Genomic DNA, 19,267 nt, shown 5'->3' with positions numbered 1-19,267 from the left:
AGATATTGTTAAATATATTGGTAAAAGAAGCACACATCAGCTTTTGCCGCTGTAGAGGCATATTATTTATTTTATGTTATGATAATGTTATATATCTGGGTTTACAGTGTGAACACACTGAAAAAGAAAGAGGAGCTTCTACAACTGGCTCGTGATATCGAGAGGATCTACCAGAAAATCCGGGAGCACAAATTTGACTACAGGAGGGAACTCTGGGAAGACAACTGGGAAAAGGTCAAGCAAATGAGAGACAACATCTCACGCCATCCACAAGGAGTGACCAACAAACAGGTTTGATCCTAATTCACATTTTAAAAGGCGGAGCTAATTTCGTCTTCATTTACTCTCCTTCGTCATGTTTCCAACCCTTCTGTGAAACACAATAGCACACATTTTGTGCCTGTGAAAAAAAGCATGTCATGTGGGTTTGAAATGATTATTTCAAATTTTCAGGTTTAGCTCCCCAGTACTTGAGAGAGCTTTTTTTTGAAAGAGGTGTTTACAACAAAAAAAGCATTTAAGACTTAAGTTATTGAGATAAAAAAACAACCCGATTTCATTTTAGGAACTGATTTGTCAACACAACGGCTTCTCGAACAAGAAAGAATCTGGGGCGGGGCTTAATTTTGTGCATAGGAAATTGATTGGCTGGTTGTGCTATTGGCTGATCTCATGTGAGTGACAGGTTGCCCCGCCTTCATCACCAGAGAAGAGTAGAGATGCTGCAAGAGGAGCTTATTCTGATTCAAGATTACAAGGCACACAAAAACTGCACTTCACTGCGATACCATGGCGACTTAAAGGCAAAAATACGTATCAAAATGTTACTTGTTTTTACTTAAATCATCAAATGGCATCCTTCCGCAAAAATAAATAGTACCTCACCATAAACAGCAAAATACTTAGATGTAACACGACTCATCTGATGGAGCTTAAATAAAGACATTTTCTAACTCAATTAATCATATGCACACACACACACACACACAGATGCGTTTTTATCTTATAATCTAACGTTACCTGCATCAGAAAAACGTTCGTCTTCGGAGCTGCATCGAGACCCAGCGACGACCTGACCTGAGGGAGGGGCGTGGCCTCACAATCAAAGGAATGATTGACATATTACGCCTTATTAATTTATAATTAATAAACCATTATTTTTGCTGAAACAATAATACATTGAACCGTTTTGACGGTGTATTTTAATTAACAAAAATGTGCAAAAAAACAACAACACCAACAACACGATTAACATTATAAATCGTTTATTTATAAAACGGCTACCACTATATTAAATCTCCAACACATTTTTGTATTACAGAAGGAGCAAATTGTTACTCAAACCACTCATTGACCGTCATGCTGCTCTAAAGATCAGAATAAATAGCATAAATAGTATTGAACAATTTTGAGAGAAAGATAATCTGTCTGAACTTTAATAATTGTAAATCAGAAATCACTGATCACAGATCAGGCATTAGAATAAACATGATTACTTAACTTACAAGTCATTTTAGAAATCCCGACCTGCTGATGTTTTACGGCCATATCCGGAATAAAGAGTAGGCCTGTGTATGGTAAACCTATATACAGTTAGGGTGATATTAAAGGACTTAAACCGTGATATAAGATTTTGGCCATATTGCCCATCTCTAAGTCATTTATTCTCTGCATGACCTGTAAAGTCATGTCCACAAACCCCTTGCATATTGTTTGGTCACTCACACCACGAGGTGTCACTGTGGCCTCAAAGCTTCAGCACTGCCACTCTGAGCTCGATTACTATGTCTGAGGTAAAACACGCCCCCTCATTAACATACAGAGCAATACATGTATAAATAAATAAATGTAGACAAATACATATATGAATAAATGTGAAAATAAATAAAAGTGGAAATAAATAAATAAATGAAAAAAAAAAATGTGGGAAAAAATATAATTATACATAAATAATTAAATAAAAGTATAGTCATTTATTTATTTTTATTTTTTTTTTCATTTCTTTGCATATTTATTTATGTACTTTAATTCAATTTATTTATTTATTATTAAGTCAGGTTTGGCATTCCATACCTATTATCACATTTTATTTATTAATTTATATATTTATTTATTTATTCATTTATCTATTTTTAATTTCTGCAGGTTTTGTCCTCCAAAGCGCTCAGGTCCTTCTGGCCTCTGGAACCTGTAGCGAGCCGGATAGTCCAGCAGAGAATTGACCAGAAGAGTTACGAGATCCACCTAGAAAAGGTCTGACGGGATATGGTTATGTAATGTTTGCTATATTAGCATGTTTAATATATTACGTGAAATTTAACTAATTTGGGCCGCTCAGTTTGAGTTATTTTAGTATAGTGGTTCTCAACGGGGGGCGCTGGAGGGGCGTTCACGAGTTTAAATATATAACGCAAATTTTTGTTAATTTACTTTTATTCATTTTAAGCATTTAGTAATTTATTTGTAATAAACACTAAGTGGGCTATTTAAAAAGTGTTAGGACTATGTATATGTTAAATTATGTTGTATAACATATGCGCAGAGTGTGATGTCATATTGTGTGTGCACGTGCGTCTATGGTGTGTGTGAAAGAATATGTCAGCAGCGCTCAAAAAATAAAGCACATTCGTCCGCAGCCGCTCTACTCCTGACCGCAAGTCCACCGTCAGTGTTGTAGACACTAGGCAGGGTTTTTGTGTTCATTTCTAGTGTGTGTGTGTGTATATATATGTTGATTTTCTGTCTCTCTCTCTCTGTCTCAGTTGAGTAAGGTCAAACCTGTGGTCAACACAAGCATCCAAACACCGGCACACACTCAACACAAACTGAAGAAAGTCGAGGTGTGTGATCAATTAATATTTAAACAAGAATGTATTTTCCTGTCATCATTTACTTGCCCTCATGTTGTTCCAAACCTGTATGAGTTTCTTTCTTCTGCTGAACACAAAAGAAGATATTTTGAAGAATGTCGGAATTTATTCATTTATTTATTCATTCATTTTTAATTTCCACAGGTTTTGTCCTCCAAAGCGCTCAGGTCCTTCTGGCCTCTGGAACCTGTGGCGAGCCGGATAGTCCAGCAGAGGATTGACCAGAAGAGTTACGAGATCCACCAAGAAAAGGTCTGACGGGATATGGTTATGCAATGTTTGCTTTATTAGCATGTTTAATATTGCATGAAATTGAACTAATTTGGGCCGCTCAGTTTTGAGTTATTTCTGTATATCAAGTCACTAACTTAAGTGTAAATTAGAAATGTTGGCAACCACAGCTGAAATGGAATAGTTTGTTTTATTTTATTTCAGTTGATGCTTATGATTTTATGGGGTTGTTGTTTAACTATAATAATCCTGCTGTGTGTGTGTGTGTGTGTGTGTGTGTGTATATGTATGTATATGTTGATTTCTCTCTCTCTCTGTCTCAGTTGAGTGAGGTCAAGCCTGTGGTCGACACGAGCATCCACACACCGGCACATTGTGATAGATGTGACCAGTAAAGGAAGAAAGAGCAGGGAGGCAGCAGGCTACTGCAAACATTTAGGGGTTTATTTCCACAGAATGGGCTTACAAAAGTAAAGCAAATGTTAACCCAACTGAGGTAAACCAAGCATACCAAAAATTTAAAAAAAGAAATAAAAAAAAAAGAATTGTTTTCCTCAAAAAACATAATTTCTCTCCCACTGAGGAAAGAAAAACATGGATATCTTGGATGGCATTGGGGTGAGTAATTAGGAAATTTTCATTTTGGGGTGAACTAATCCTTTAATATCCATGTTCACACCAGGAATTCTGCTCAAAATGCAAACGATATAGACCGATTATTCATTTTTGCTTGATACCATAAACAAATGACTCAGACAAAATTTGTTAATCAGAAAAAATTTATTTGCTCAAAAAACTTCCATACACTGTTGAAAAAAAATCTCATCTCATCTGACAAAATTATATAACCCTTTCTGCTAATATTATCTGGCATTATTTTGAGTTGTTAACATGCATTTCAGGACCATTTTACTGCAAACCCTTTTACACATTTGTTTCAAAAGCTAGGACTTTCCGATGCTAAAAAAAAAAATCAACCATGTAAAATTTAACAGTACTAGTAAAACTATTTTGATTTGACCGTTTACAATCAGTAGCCTAAAAAGCCTGTACACATGAACAATGGTTATCAAACATTTATGCAGCGTTCAACAAACCTACATCACCTTCAGTCTTACGATTAAGACAATAATAGCAATGTTCTCCGTGTCCGTCAAGATTCCAAGGTCATGATTCTAATGCTTCCATGGAATTCTGGGTGCATGTCATTATTCTTTGGCACTAATAAAGAATGCAGAATTATATTTTAGGAATGATGCTTTTGAAGTCTTCAGTAGAACTATAGCAGAATTGCATAAACCCTCACATGCATGTAACTCTCTTCGTCATTGCTATGAGAAGGGTTTGAGTTCCTTTCATGATCTTTTTTTTTTATTGTAATTTAAGGACACTGATCGCTCCTGTATCACTCCGGATGACAGGGGAAACATTAAATTACTTTATATACAGCATAACCGAGGTCAAAAAGGATACAGGAAATTTTCTGCATACATACAAATATACAAACTCACTGATGAACATTTAAACTTCATACCTTCAAAAAAAAAAAAAAAAAAAACCCACATAAAAGTAGTGCCTCTGCAGTCTAAAGACCAAACTGGGACCAAATGAAGATGCAGAACCAAAGCAGGTGATCGAGGGCAACGTTTGTGAGCGTGGCTGGGCTTTGGGTTCTGGATGAGCAGGAAGTGATGCGTGACTCCTGGCTCTAGTTCCTCTGAAACGAGCTCTGGGCGGCACTGGTGGCGGCGGTGGCGGCTGCGCTCTGGAAATTGCGGTTCGTGAGGACGCCCTGGGAGAACTCCTGCTGGGCCTTCTGGAAACTGGCACCAGTGCGACGGTAGTTGGAATGAACCTGGAAAACACCAACGACACATCAAGCCAAACCAAAGAGCCGCAGATTTCCACTCAAAACCTCTGAGCTACTTACTCACCATTTTCAGTAAAAAGACGGAGAGCGCGGCACTGGCCGTGAAGAAGGCCGCCACCACCATCATAATGATGCCGACCGCTCTATTAGCAGTCATCGCCTGTATGGCAGTGATCCAGCCGCTGGAAGCAAGAACAACAGCGAGTAAACAATGTTGATCCGGCTAAATGATGCTTTGCTACTACAAATATGTCCATACAAAAGAATATTTCAGATTTTCTATTGTGAGTAGATACATTTTTTTTTTTGCATGCAATATACACTATTTGTTTTGTTTAGAATGAATGGAATTAAAAAATAAATAAATAAAAACAATGGTTTGATATTGAATAATATTCTATAAAATTAATGCACATATTAAACAAATTAATAATAAATGTTATATATATACACACACACACACACACACATATATATATATAAAAAATACTAAATGTATTATATAAAATATGTATATATACATTTTATTAATTTCATTTACACATATATACATATTTATTAAATAAATTCTAAATAAATATAAATTAAAAAGAAAACTATTCTAAAACATGTTAAATATTTCTCATTTTTACAATATATACTATTTGTTTTATTTAGAATGATCTGAATTCTAAAAACGTAAATAAAATATTAAAATAGAATATATAAAATTGTTTGTAATTGAATTATATTCTTAAATTAATACATATATCAAACAAATAAATCTAAAAATTATATTTATATATATAATATATAATTTATATATATATATATATATATATATATATATATATATATATATATATATAATTTTTATATATATATATTTAATTTATATATATATTTATATATATAATTTATATCGTGTATTGTATATATATATTTTTTTTATCTCTAATTGTATTCTATTAAATACCTATGTATACATTTTATTACATTCATATACATCATCATACATATATATTAATTAAATTCTAACTATATAAAAATTGAGAAAGAAAACGATTCTAAAACAAATGTTATATATTTCTAGCTATATCCTACAATTGCCACATGTCCATTTTTCACATTACATGCACATGAAATACAGATTTCAGCAGTATTTATGAATATTTATGAAAACTAAACTAAATGGAATTTCTAGTTTATAAAATCAAACTAGCACAGATATGCAGGAAATCCCCTATATAACCAATTATACAGTTTAGCCTCATTATTCAAAAATATTTAAATCTCAGAATGCTGCAACTGACCAATCAGAATGAAGAGAGTCTCATTTTAACATTATTCTACTGAGTACTGAGAAATCAAGCACTTTTATTTCAGGGCAAACGCGCTGCTTTAAGAGGAAAGGATAAAGCAAGAAGTTTCAAGAGCAAGAGGACATACTTCAGATAGGAAGCAAGAGTTTTAAAGGAAGTCCAGCAGCAGAAAACCGTTAGTTGAGGAAGAGACACTGGTCAAAGAGAAGAAGAGAGAGCTGAGTGTGAGAGAGACATCTGTCACAGAGGAGAACAGACAAACGGTGCAGCTCACAGGCGGTGAGCCTCACTTCTGCGCTCAAATATTCCTTTAACACTCGCAATAGTGAAACAACAACTACTAGTGAATTACTGTAGTCCAGAATGAAGCTGTGAAGAAATGCGCTTACTCATACCTGTTGCCCCAATCGGGAATGCCCACGCTCTGAATCACAGACACCACGATCTGACCGAAGAAAATGAAGAAGAAGAAGAAGAAATTGAAGGAGCTGTCAGACCTGAAAGAGAAATAAATATATGAATTATCAAAGTGACAGAAATGTGCTGACAAAATCCCATAGGCATCACATCATCCGGGGCCGGATTCACCAAAATCCTCACCAAACAGCTGACTGGTTTTCCGAAGTTACTAGAAACTCAGCATTTTCACTGGCCTCAATTTTGACATTGATAACATGGGGAAAAACTTCCATATAGATATTTTTAATATTATCTCATAATTTGGCAGCAGGTTTATTAGGTCACTGTCACTTTAAGAGCTGACGCACTGATCCATTATACTGTTACACATGCGTTTTCTTTCTCAGCGGTTTACGTTCACTTAAAACAAAACTGACTGTGTTTAAGTGAAGACTCACCAAGACCAGCATTTTGACATTATGTTGTGTGTGTTTGACTGTTTAAGCGCAATAAGCTGCAAAAAAGGACTCAATTTATTACAGGTTTTTGGGAATACACAAAATTCTTATCTTTATTCTTAAGTTAGAAAAGAAGAAGAAAACAGCAGTTAAAGGGATAGTTCACATTAAAATGAAAATTCTGTCATCATTTACTCGTCCTCAAGTTGTTTCAAACCTGTATGAGTTTCTTTCTTCTGCTGAACACAAAAGAAGATATTTTGAAGAATGTCGGTAATCAAAGCAGGATTTTTTTTTCCTACTATGGAAGTCCTCTTCCTTTGTGTTCAGCAGAAGAAAGAAACTCATACAGGTTTGAAGAAAACTTGAGGGTGAGTAAATGATGACAGAATTTTCATTTTGAAGTGAACTATTCCTTTAAGAAACATTTTTTACGAATATTTGGTGAATCCGGCCCCAGGTTGTGTCAGTCATTTGAACACATGAGTGTATATTAAAGGAGAGACTCACCGGAAGGCTTTATAGACGGGCCTGTACCAGCAGAGGAAGGAGCACGGGGAGAACAAGATGAACCAGAGGATGGAGAGGCCGAAGTCAACGCCTGCTTTTGGTTCAGTGGTGAAATACGCCAGACAGGCCAGGACGTTCAGAAACAGCGTCACACACTGCCCTGCACGGACACACACACACACACACACACATCAAACAAGAGCAATGCCTGACACGAGCTCAGCTCAATCTGATAGATCAAATTCATCCAGTCCTAAAACTCAACACTGGAAGTCCAGTTTCCCTTCACAATACAGAAGTTACATGTATTACAGCGAGTTTGAAACGCATTTACTTCCTTCCTTAAAAAAAAAAAAAAAAAAAAAAAAAAAAAAAAAACCTTATATATATATATATATATATATATAACAAAAGTGTCCAGCCACCGCCAGCATTTTTGATCATTTTCACATTGCCCCCAGAATATTTTGTTGTATGGATATCTGAACATGCGATTTATCAAAAGAATGAACAGAGTCTCTGCTTTTAAACAAAAAACCCTGTTTTACTCTAGATTCATGCATTCTTTTATCATCAACACTTTAATGTGGGTGAGTTTCATAAAAAAGCAACATTATGAACAAAAAGCTGAGACAATCGTGTTTTTGTCGAAGACTACAACATGCATTAGAAATCACTTGTTTCTGCTTGTTCTTCGCCTGTGTTTTGATCAGGAGCTTCAGTACTCTTTCAGACGATGTGTAATAGCGCCACCCTACTGTATAACAGTGAAAACAGTGGGTTTAGGGGGTTAAGTTAAGGTTTAGGGGGTTAAGTTGAGGTTTAGGGGGTTAAGTTGAGGGTTAAGTTGAGGTGGAGGGGGTTAAGTTAAGGTTTAAGGGGTTGAGTTGAGGTTTAGGGGGTTAAGTTGAGGGTTAAGTTGAGGTTTAGGGGGTTAAGTTAAGGTTTAGGGGGTTAATTTGAGGTGGAGGGGATTAAGTTAAGATTTAGGGGGTTAAGTTGAGGTGGAGGGGGTTAAGTTAAGGTTTAAGGGGTTGAGTTAAGATTTAGAGGGTTAAGTTGAGGTGGAGGGGGTTAAGTTAAGGTTTAAGGGGTTGAGTTGAGGTTTAGGGGGTTAAGTTGAGGGTTAAGTTGAGGTTTAGGGGGTTAAGTTAAGATTTAGGGGGTTAAGTTGAGGTGGAGGGGGTTAAGTTAAGGTTTAAGGGCTTAAGTTGAGGTGGAGGGAGTTAAGTTAAGGTTTAAGGGGTTGAGTTGAGGTTTAGGGGGTTAAGTTAAGGTTTAGGGGGTTAAGTTGAGGGTTAAGTTGAGGTTTAGGGGGTTAAGTTGAGGTGGAGGGGGTTAAGTTAAGGTTTAAGGGGTTGAGTTGAGGTTTAGGGGGTTAAGTTGAGGTGGAGGGGGTTAAGTTAAGGTTTAAGGGGTTGAGTTGAGGTTTAGGGGGTTAAGTTGAGGGTTAAGTTGAGGTTTAGGGGGTTAAGTTAAGGTTTAGGGGGTTAAGTTAAGGTTTAGGGGTTAAGCCGAGGTTTAGGGGGTTAAGTTGAGGTTTAGGGGGTTAAGCTGAGGTTTAGGGGGTCAAGCTGAGGTTTAGGGGGTCAAGTTGAGGTTTAGGGAGTTAAGTTAAGGTTTAGGGGGTTAAGTTGAGGTTTATGGGGTTCAGTTAAGGTTTAGGCGTCGGTTCAGGGTTAGTATCTAGTGTCATTAGAACAGCTTGATGTTGACGCTGTTAAACTCACACATCCACAGGTAATACATCATCTTGCAGAGTCTCTGATGCTCCTGCGGGATCTCCTCAGAGAAGTCCTGGTAGAAGCAAGGCTTGATGGGAAAGAATTTGGGGAGAGGAGGCCAGTTGTTCTGTTTGCCTGAGGAGAAACAGACGCCCATATCACACAAAACTAGTCAAACACTCACAACAAATAAAGGCGCTATGGACCCGTCTGTTGATTTATGCAACTGTGTGAGTTCAGATGTGTGTGCAAACACACTCAGAAGGAAATACTAGCATACTGTGCACTAAATACTGCATACTATTATTTTTAAAAGTAGCAATTTGTAATCAGTGACAGAGTTATATCATTGATAACTTGTAACAAATTAGTGCTGTCAAATCTATTAATTGTGATTAATTGCATTATAAAAGTTTGAGTTTATATAATATATGTTTGTTTGTGTGTGTGTGTGTGTGTGTGTGTGTGTGTATATATATATATATATCAATTTGACAGCACTACTACAAAAAAACTAAAACCATACAAACATTTTCATTACTAATTAAAATAGGTAACACTTTACAAAAGGTTCCATTAGTTAAAATTAGTTCATTTATTAACTGACATGAACAAACAGTGAGTAATAAAATTTGTATTAAAAAAAAAATATATTGATTGTAGAAAGTAATTTTTCATTGTTGGTTCATAGTCATTAAGTCATAAGTTATTTAAGTCATAAGTTAGTCTTTAAGTCATAAGTTAGTCTTTAAGTCATAAGTTAGTCTTTAAGTCATAAGTTCATTAATAACAAATTAGTGCTGTCAAATCGATTAATCATGATTAATTGCATTATAAAAGTTTGTGTTTATATAATATATGTTTTCATTATATGTGTGTGTGTTTGTATACATACAGTATATATATATATATATATATATGCGTGTATGTATATACACACACACGATTAATCGATTTGACAGCCCTAGAACAAATAAAACTATAAAACCATAAAAACATTTTCATTACTTAAAATAAAATAGGTGAGTAATAAAATTTGTTTAAAAAAATTATTGATTTTAGTTAGTAATTGTAGATTGTTGGTTCATAGTTCACAGTGCATTAATTCATGTTAACAAAAAAAACTTGATTTTGAAAAATATATTATTAAATGTTGAAATTAACATTAAGTAAATGCTGCATAAGTATTGTTCATTATTAACTAATGAAACCTTATTTTTAAAGTGCTACCATAAAAACTCAATATTGATTTTATTTCAGCCAAGGCAACATTTCTCATTTTTGTTTAGTTTAAGATGAAGTACTGCAATAACTAAAACTAAATCAACTAAAACTTATATAGACATATTTAAACAAATTTTTTTTTTAGATAAAAAAATGGGAAAAACGCAAGAAAATGACCAAACCCTTAGAATTAAAATGAAACTGGAAAAATCTAAAAATATAATCTAATTCAAAACATTAACAAAAACTGTAATAGTATATAATATAACACTAATAAGAGCATAACATGAAGTAATAAATGTTTTAAACATGCAACATGAGCCCAGATGACACTTAGTTCTCTCACACCTTAGTGTAGTTTTGTATATAAATGTCTTAACTCGTGGCAGTCTGATTAAATTATGTCTCAAGAGCATGAACACTGTGGCTGTAATTACAAGTAGTTTATTCATCACACATTGTGGGATCCTGCACCTCATGCAAACACGATGGCGGATGATGGTGGTGTACACACTGCAGGATCAGAGAAGTGTGTGTTACCTGTAGTCGCTCCTTGACTCTGAAGCTCTTGTTCTCGTCGATCGAGCTCGGCTGCTTTCCTCTCCAGCTCCTCCTGCTGTTTGAGCAGATTGATCTGCGCAGCTGCAGCCGTGGCCTGCGCACACCATTCAGTTCAGTTCAATTCACCTTTATTTGTATAGCGCTTTTCACAATACACATCATTTCAAAGCAGATTTACAGAAAGTGCATGAGTCACATTACAATTTAGAGTGATCTGCTATAAGAGGTGACTGTCTAAGTTATGTATTTCAGAAATGCACATATACAAATCACAGTTAGCTAAAAATGTATTAATTTAAACAATGAAATAATGTAATGCGGAAACAATGAGTTCATTGAAGTAATGAATACTTGTTTGTTAACAAATAATTATAACATTTAGAAAATACAGACAGGGAACGCTTACAGCCTTCGAAGACACGTGTGTGGTGTGTGGTGTGGTGTGGTGTGTGTGTGTGTGTGTGTGTGTGTGTGTGTGTGTGTGTGTGTGTGTGTGTGTGTACTATCTTTGTGAGGACCAGTTTGAGTTTTAGATCATTGGAGTGAGGACAAAGAGTAAAGTGAGGACATTTTGGCCGGTCCTTACTTTCTGAGACCCCTTTAAATGCCTCTTTGAGGGTCAAGACTTGGTTTTAGGGATAAGGTTATGATTAGGTTAAGGGTCGGTTTAGGGTCAGGGGTCGGGTTAGGCACTTAATTGGGATGGGTAAGGTTAGAGTAAGTGGCTAGAGATTGCATTGTGTCAATGAATGTCCTCATAAAGATAGATGTACAAGAAAGTGTGCGTGTGTGTGTGTGTGTGTGTGTGTGTGTGTGTGTGTGTGTGTGTGTGTGTGTGTGTGTGAGACGCTGACCTTTGGCCCGGGATCCATTGACGGCTGCAGGACCGCAGGTTGAGACGGGACGCTGGAGGCCGGGATGGTGCTTCCCTGACACCAAAAACCATCATTATTGGGATTTTAATAATGAATAATAAAATGTAAAGCATTGGTGTTTTGTATCATATTGCTGTTGGAGCTTGAACACATGCACACATTGTTAACCGTAGTAAATCCAGCTTATTGCTTTATTACATTAGAGTTCAGAGCACAATTACACAACTCTGATAAAGACACTCGTCTTACACACCCAGTGGAATAATGTTCGTGAGACTCACCGAGTTACCATCAGGAAACGGACTGAAACTTTCTATGCCATCGATTGAAGAGTTCGTCACCTGAGTGACAGACGGATCCTGGAAGAGATGGACACAGTATTATTATTAGACAATAATTATAATGAATTATTATAATACTCACTATACCATATCATATTAGAGTGATTTCTGAAGGATCATGTGACACTGAAGACTGGAGTAATGATGCTGAAAATTCAGCTTTGATCACAGGAATAAATTACAGTTTAACAGATATTCACATAGAAAACAGTTATTTTAAATTGAAATAATATTTCACAATATTACTGTTTTTACTGTGTTTTTCATTAAATAAATGCAGCCTTGGTGACCAATTGTGTGTGTGTGTGTTTTGTATAAATATGTATACATGAAATATAAAATAATAAATATTATATTAAATATTAAATAACTGAATAATATAATTTCACAATAATAATTTATATAATAAATATTATTATAATTATAATATGATAATGTTTAAATGGCATTAATTCAATTATTTAATAATTAATATACATTTTTTTTAATTATTATTATTTCATGGATCCAAAACAAATGAATCCAAATCAAATCTAAATTTATTTATAAAGCACCTTAAAAGCCACAGTGTGAACCAAAGTGCTGTAAAAAAAAAAAAAAGGATAAAATAAAATAAAAATAAAATTTAAAAAAGTCAAATTAATGTAAATGCATCCAATCCAAAACTAATAGTCCTTACAAAGTAGCAAAGGCCTCATTAAACAAATACGTGTTAAGACGGGTTGTAAACATGTTTACAGAGGTGGAGGACCTGAGACACTGGTAAACCAATCACAGCTCAGAAATCCCTGACCGAGGACTTCAAGGAGCGGCTGGTTTTGCCGTCTTTTGAAACTGAATTGAAACCATGATGCGAGTGCATCACAAGTTTTATTGAGTCACATGCCTCAATTACAATACAGTGACATCATCATCGTCATCATCACAGCGAGGTGAACAGGTCACACTCATCCAATCATATTTCAGATATCTGTGTGGCCACAATGAGGAAGTAAAATCCTGACATCAGTTCTGATCCTTCCTTACACTAATTCACTGATACACTCCATCAGTTCACGACTGCAAACCACAGCAGCCACACACACACACACACACACGGATCGGACGGGAGCTTTTCAATACACTGAGGGGAATATACTATTCTTCAGTGGAGTGTTGTTTGCTCATGTTATTCTGTGCTATAGGCAGATGAGAACAACATCATCTAAATCTGTGTGTCCGTAGATTCATCTAGAAGACTCTCGTTCACTGATTATTAATGTGAATCCCCAGCAATCATTAATCAGCCAGTCTTTACAACTTAAGCAACTTAAATATTGACCCAGTGCGGGACACATGAAACACAATAGACATGGAGAACTTCCTTTGTCCTCAGGAGGATCTTAAAAGGCTCGAATTCATTGACTTATAAAATCAACTTTCAGAACATAAAACTTCCACCCCCATAAAAGTATCTAAGCTGCAAAAATTCCTCAGAAAGTTACAAAAAATATGGAGTAAGTGGGTTTTGAGCGTGTCTCTGCCGTCTGTCCTGACAAACACACCTGTCCTCATTCCCACAGGCCTCGACCCGAATCAACACCACAGAAGCTCCTCTCAGACCAGCGCCTGACAGGACAAGTGTGGTTTACATGTGTTATATCGTTTTTACCGATTCCGGTTCTTCCCAATTCCCAGTTTTGATTCCAATATGGAAAAAAAAGATATCAAAAAATTTAGATATCAAACATATTCTGTGTTTCTGAGTTGCAGCTGAAAACCATGAACAGAAATCAGAACAACCAACTAGACTAACTAATATAAATTTCAAACATTATTAAAGACAAGTATATGCAGTCAGTAAATACAAGGAGAACATGTTAGCAAATTAGCACAAATAAATGCAACTCAACAAAGTTCAGAAATTGATATCTAATGTTAAACTAATGTTTTTGCTTTTATATTAATCCATATTAAAGTTACTCAGTCAAGATCAGTGAGTGATTTACTTTTCTCTACGTTCTTTGACTAACAGTAATGACACGGACGAGCAGGTTTATTAGGCTACTGTCTAGGGGTGTAACAATATATCACAAATATCGCAATACAAAAATGCAACAATGTGTATCGTGGATAGTGACAATATGTATTGTGGATAGTTCACCCAAAATAAAAGTTACTGTGTGAGGAAAAACACAGTAGTTTTAGTGTCAGTTTTAGTTTCAGTACTACATTAAACTACTATATATATAATGTTGAATATAATGTATAATAATTAGGGCTGTCAAACGATTAATCGCGATTAATCGCATCCAAAATAAAAGTTTGTGTTTACATAATATATGTGTGTGTATGGAGTATAATTATTTTCTATATATAAATACACACACATGCATATATATCTAAGAAAAATGTGTTATTTATATATAAAATATTTATATATAATATAAATTATATATAATATAAATATATATACACAGTATATACATGCAAATATTTCTTAAATATATACATGCATGTGTGTGTATTTATATATAGAAAATAATTATACACCGTACACACACATATATTATGTAAAAATAAACTTTTATTTTGGATGCGATTAATCGCGATTAATCGTTTGACAGCCCTAATAATAATGCAGTGGGGGAATATTGTGGGTCCTGAAAATGCCAAATGTCTGATGTTACCAGTAAAAGTGTCCTACATAATTTTAAATATATCTAGTCAGTGATAGAGCGCAAGCATATTAGTCTAAAACTAATTCTGTATTTTCCGCTTCAGAATCATGAATATTGTTAATCTGGAGTCTCTATTGTCCTGTGCATTGGGTTTCCAACACCAAGTCCAAGCCAATCATATGTATCGGAGTATTGGAGTATCGCAATAATATCGTATCGTGAGTTCAGCATCATGATATATCAAATCGTGACATGAGAGTATCGTTACACCCGTACTACTGTCACTTAAAGGAGACATATCATGCTTTTAAATCGTTCCTTTTTACATATAAATCATACATTTGTAGTCTATATAAAGCGGAACTGCAATGCTTGGGTCTGAATTCCTCATTATTATAGCTCCACAGGCCCCTTTTCTACCCCTTTTCTGATGTGTGTCTGAGAGCAACTCGTTTTGGTGCGGTCTCTTTAAATACAATTGAGACACTTCATACCCCGCCCCCTCTCCAGGTGACACTCGGTTCAACTCCACCCCGTTCGGCCATTTTTGTAGTTTGATAGCAGAGATACGATTATCTAGCGGCACAGAAACGTTTTATTCACACGTTATTAACAAAACGTCAACAACGGAAGACTTGTCCAGCCAGCCTTACATGTTCGAGCCAGAGTCGGAGCCGGAGCGAGATGAAAATGAAGACGACGAACCTGCAGAACAACGTCTTCATATGGATGTATCGCAATGGTGTGTTACTGTATTTACACATGAAACTTTGGTCTTCCGACCTTTTACCACCGTGTCGATTTATTTTGATTAATATGTGCGAGGGAGAGAGAGCAAGACAGCGTCTAGTTTGGAGACGGTGAAGTCTTGTTTACACTTTCGCCTGGCTCCGAAGAGAGAGTGCGTGCGCGCGACCGGGTCTCTCTCTCTCTGCTCGTTCTTTCAGTTAAACATGCGCCCTGTCACAAGCGCAGCTGTTCATCTACATTAGACGGTGTAATGAAGCGTGTGGGTTACTACATCCAACAACCGAACATTTTAACTTACCCTCTCGTAACTTCTGCATCTTTTAGCTTGGACTACAAAATTGCAGCGAGAAATAATAATGGCGGATTGCTCGAAGTGTTGGGCTGGAAGTCAATGTCCTTATTTGGCAGTTCCGCTGCAAATACTGTGACGTAATAGTTCACAAAACGTCATAGATAACAGAAAAATCGGAACAGGTTGAAAAATAAGGCCAAAACAGAATATAAAGATATCAACGAAGCACCTGAAGAGAATAATTTCAACTTTTCTGTACTTCTAAACACTCCAAATATACAACAAAATGCATTTAAGGGCTAAAAAAGTGGATTTAGCATGATATGTCCCCTTTAAAGACCTGATGCACTCATCTAATATACTGTTACACACGAGTTTTCTTTCTCAACTGTTTATGTTCACCTAACCGACTGTGTTTACGAGGATATTTTGACCTCATTTTGTGTGCATTTCTCAGTTCAAGCTCAAGAAGATGTGAAAGAGAACTCAATTCAGTATTCTCGTGCCGAATTGAGTTTCTCTTTCGTGTCTTCTTGCGCTTGAACGGTTTAAAACTATAAATGCGCACACAGGAATCGATGAGTGGAATCAATTATTAAGGTCTAAAATCTGAAAAAGCACAAAAACGTCCATCACTGGTCAATCATCTCATGTGAGTGACAGGTTGCCCCGCCGCCGTCATCAGAGAAGAGAAGTCTCTGCAAGAGTGAGGGGAAGTTATTCTGATTAAAAATTATATTTCAACACAAAAACAATGATGTGCACGGATACATAATTTTTTTATCAATACTGCACTATTCTATTAAAAATAAAAATTGCCAGATTTCTCTACAGCTGTTCTCTTCTGGCCATAACAATCAACAGGTAATATGATGCACCTTATGAAACATGACATACAATGTGAAAATGGACACTTTCATGGATCATCAAACTCAGCAGAAAGTCACTGCATGCTTCGATTATGATTCTATTCTGATTGTATTCCAGCAGACGAGCGATCTGTGTTTCCCGTCGAGGGGGAGGTGGAGCGCAGGAATGTTTGCTTTGTGCATAACTCAATATTCTTCTGCATTAAAGACACAGATGGAAACTATATGAGACTCCAGACAATGAAAACACAACAAAGATGCCAGATGACAAACAGACTGTCCGAATATCACTGTAAAACTAAAGCAATCTGTGTGCAGGTGACACTTAAACTACACTTAATGTCAAATTAATTGAGAGATCACAACATATTTTTACTTTTATAATTGTGCATTTGTCACACAGCAAGACTATTGAAATGAACTGCAAAAAAAAAAATGCAAAAATGTTAATAAATGCAACTAAAATATTAATTTTACATTCATATTTACATAGATTTTAACCCAAAACGTTAATGTGGATTAAAACGGCATGTTTTTTGTCAAATATCTTGTTGAAATCCTGACCTGTTAAGTGCATGTAATGCATATAATGCATCATTATTATTAAATGTAGCATGTATAATGTCTATTTCTTATAGTGCATGCCATATTTTTTTTTTGTATTTAAAAATTGTGCATTTGAACTGCAAAAAAATTGTATAAAGGCAATCTATATTCACACTGCACATAGAAACTAGAATAACCTAGAATCTTACCATTGATAAAAAGCTCATGATATCAAACACACCATTGTGAGATCTGACTTTTTTTGCACTGTACAATGCATTATTATCAGTCACGTTTGTTGTTTTCATTCAATGATCAAAATGCATTATTTCACTTGATAATGCAAATCATGTTGTGCAGAAAGCATAATGACAGATCTGCATGTGTTGATCAGGACTCTTGAGTTTTGTCTGACGCATTACAGCTCGGTTATGTGGCGCATTAGTGCTGATGAAGAGAAGAATAGCAGGTGATCAGAGGCTCACTCTCGCTGTGTGACTCACAGAGGTACATTCAGGCAGTTATGATGTTATTACAGCGCTTTACAGTGTTGTGACATTAACAGGAGTGGCGCTCTGGCCTTCAGCGTGTCATCAAACCTGCGCGGATACACACCCTTCCCCAGCGACAACTAACAAACTAACAAACTAACACCCGCATCAGAGACCATGACACGTCAACGGCCGAACCGAACTCAACTCAACCCAACCCAAAACTCCCATCATCCTCCTCATCCTCATCATCAACCAAACCCTGCGAAACTCCCCTAAACACCCGCTCAAACCCCTCAGAAGCGCTTCTCACCTGGAATGGATTGATGTCGACTGTCGCTTCAAACGGGTTTGAGTCAAATCCCGACATTGTGAGGGACTTTATCCGTCTTTAGAGTCCAAACTGAGCGGCACCGGAGAAACACTGCGAACTCTGCCGTTTCCTCTCCGCACTTCCGTAGTGAGTGCGTGACGCGCATGCGCAGCAGATCTGACTGTGACGTCGTCATTTTTTTTAATGATTATTAAGATTATTGGATGTCTTATTTGGATTTTATAACTCTGACAAGAATCTAAAAGACAAGTACTTTCTTATAAATCTGTTTATTTTTCTAGCCAAGTTTTTTTGTACACAAGTGTAAATTTTTGTCTGTCAAACCTCTTTTTGTTAATTTTTTTTGCAAAGACCTGAAATGTTATTTGGGTACTATCTCTTCTTCCAATAATGCCAAAGCTTTAAAGTCTGTTACATTGTGCACAAAGTATAACATTTATGCTTTTTTTAAATGAAAACTAAAAGCGACTCAATGCGTTTTTCTCTCTCTTGAATTTATTTTAAATTATATGTTACCCCTGGCTCAATTTATTATTATTTATTTTTATTTTTATTTTTTGTCTGTTTATTTTACTTGCTTTTTTATTTAACTTGCTTTCACTGGCTTTTTGTCTACTGTTTGTAATTATATTATTGTTGGTTAATTCTGTTTTTGAGTTGTAACTAGTATTTGCGGTTGTATCTGTTCAATAATAAAAAAAAAATAATAATAATTATTATTATTATTAAGATTATTGTGAGGTAAACTTTTATATTCTGCATGAAAAAACTTTATATCCAGAAAACAAAATGTTCTTACTGTCAATCTCTTTTTTAATGAACTCGATCTCATAAAAAGACTTTTTAAAATAATTATTAATAAAAAAAATAGCACTTAATTACATTATATTGAGATTTTCTCTTTTTTATTAAAAAGACCCGTATTGTATTTCTTAACTTAAAGGTAATTTGTAATATAACT

At 35.5% G+C, this 19,267-nt stretch overlaps 2 protein-coding genes across 2 annotated transcripts in view; one reads left to right on the top strand and one right to left on the bottom strand.

Moving 5' to 3' along the window:
- LOC307151682 (uncharacterized protein) overlaps positions 1-3,626 on the top strand; it is a gene marked incomplete at its 5' end in the record, with an annotated part of 3,706 nt that extends 80 nt beyond the window's left edge. Inside the window, 5 exons of the mRNA XM_079859797.1 lie at positions 108-291; positions 2,146-2,253; positions 2,763-2,840; positions 3,015-3,122; positions 3,425-3,626. Of these exons, the coding sequence (XP_079715923.1) occupies positions 108-291; positions 2,146-2,253; positions 2,763-2,840; positions 3,015-3,122; positions 3,425-3,496 (550 nt within the window). The 3' untranslated portion in view covers positions 3,497-3,626. The remainder of the gene's footprint in view (positions 1-107; positions 292-2,145; positions 2,254-2,762; positions 2,841-3,014; positions 3,123-3,424) is intronic.
- A 238-nt stretch (positions 3,627-3,864) lies between these two features.
- Positions 3,865-18,458, bottom strand: scamp2 (secretory carrier membrane protein 2). The gene is made up of 9 exons (XM_079858679.1): positions 18,286-18,458; positions 12,305-12,382; positions 12,003-12,077; positions 11,128-11,242; positions 9,370-9,498; positions 7,640-7,799; positions 6,668-6,769; positions 5,036-5,153; positions 3,865-4,956 (listed from the first exon to the last, which is right to left on the bottom strand). The coding sequence occupies exons 1-9, from the start codon at positions 18,340-18,342 to the stop codon at positions 4,810-4,812; spliced, it is 981 nt and encodes a 326-aa protein (XP_079714805.1). The 5' UTR covers positions 18,343-18,458; the 3' UTR covers positions 3,865-4,809.
- Between the last annotated feature and the right edge of the window lie 809 nt (positions 18,459-19,267).

This window comes from Squalius cephalus (genome assembly GCF_949319135.1).
Source record: "Squalius cephalus genome assembly, chromosome: 23".
Classification (NCBI taxonomy): Eukaryota; Metazoa; Chordata; class Actinopteri; order Cypriniformes; family Leuciscidae; genus Squalius; species Squalius cephalus.
Note: the sequence above shows the minus strand (reverse complement) of the source record. Positions and strands in the feature narration are given on the sequence as shown.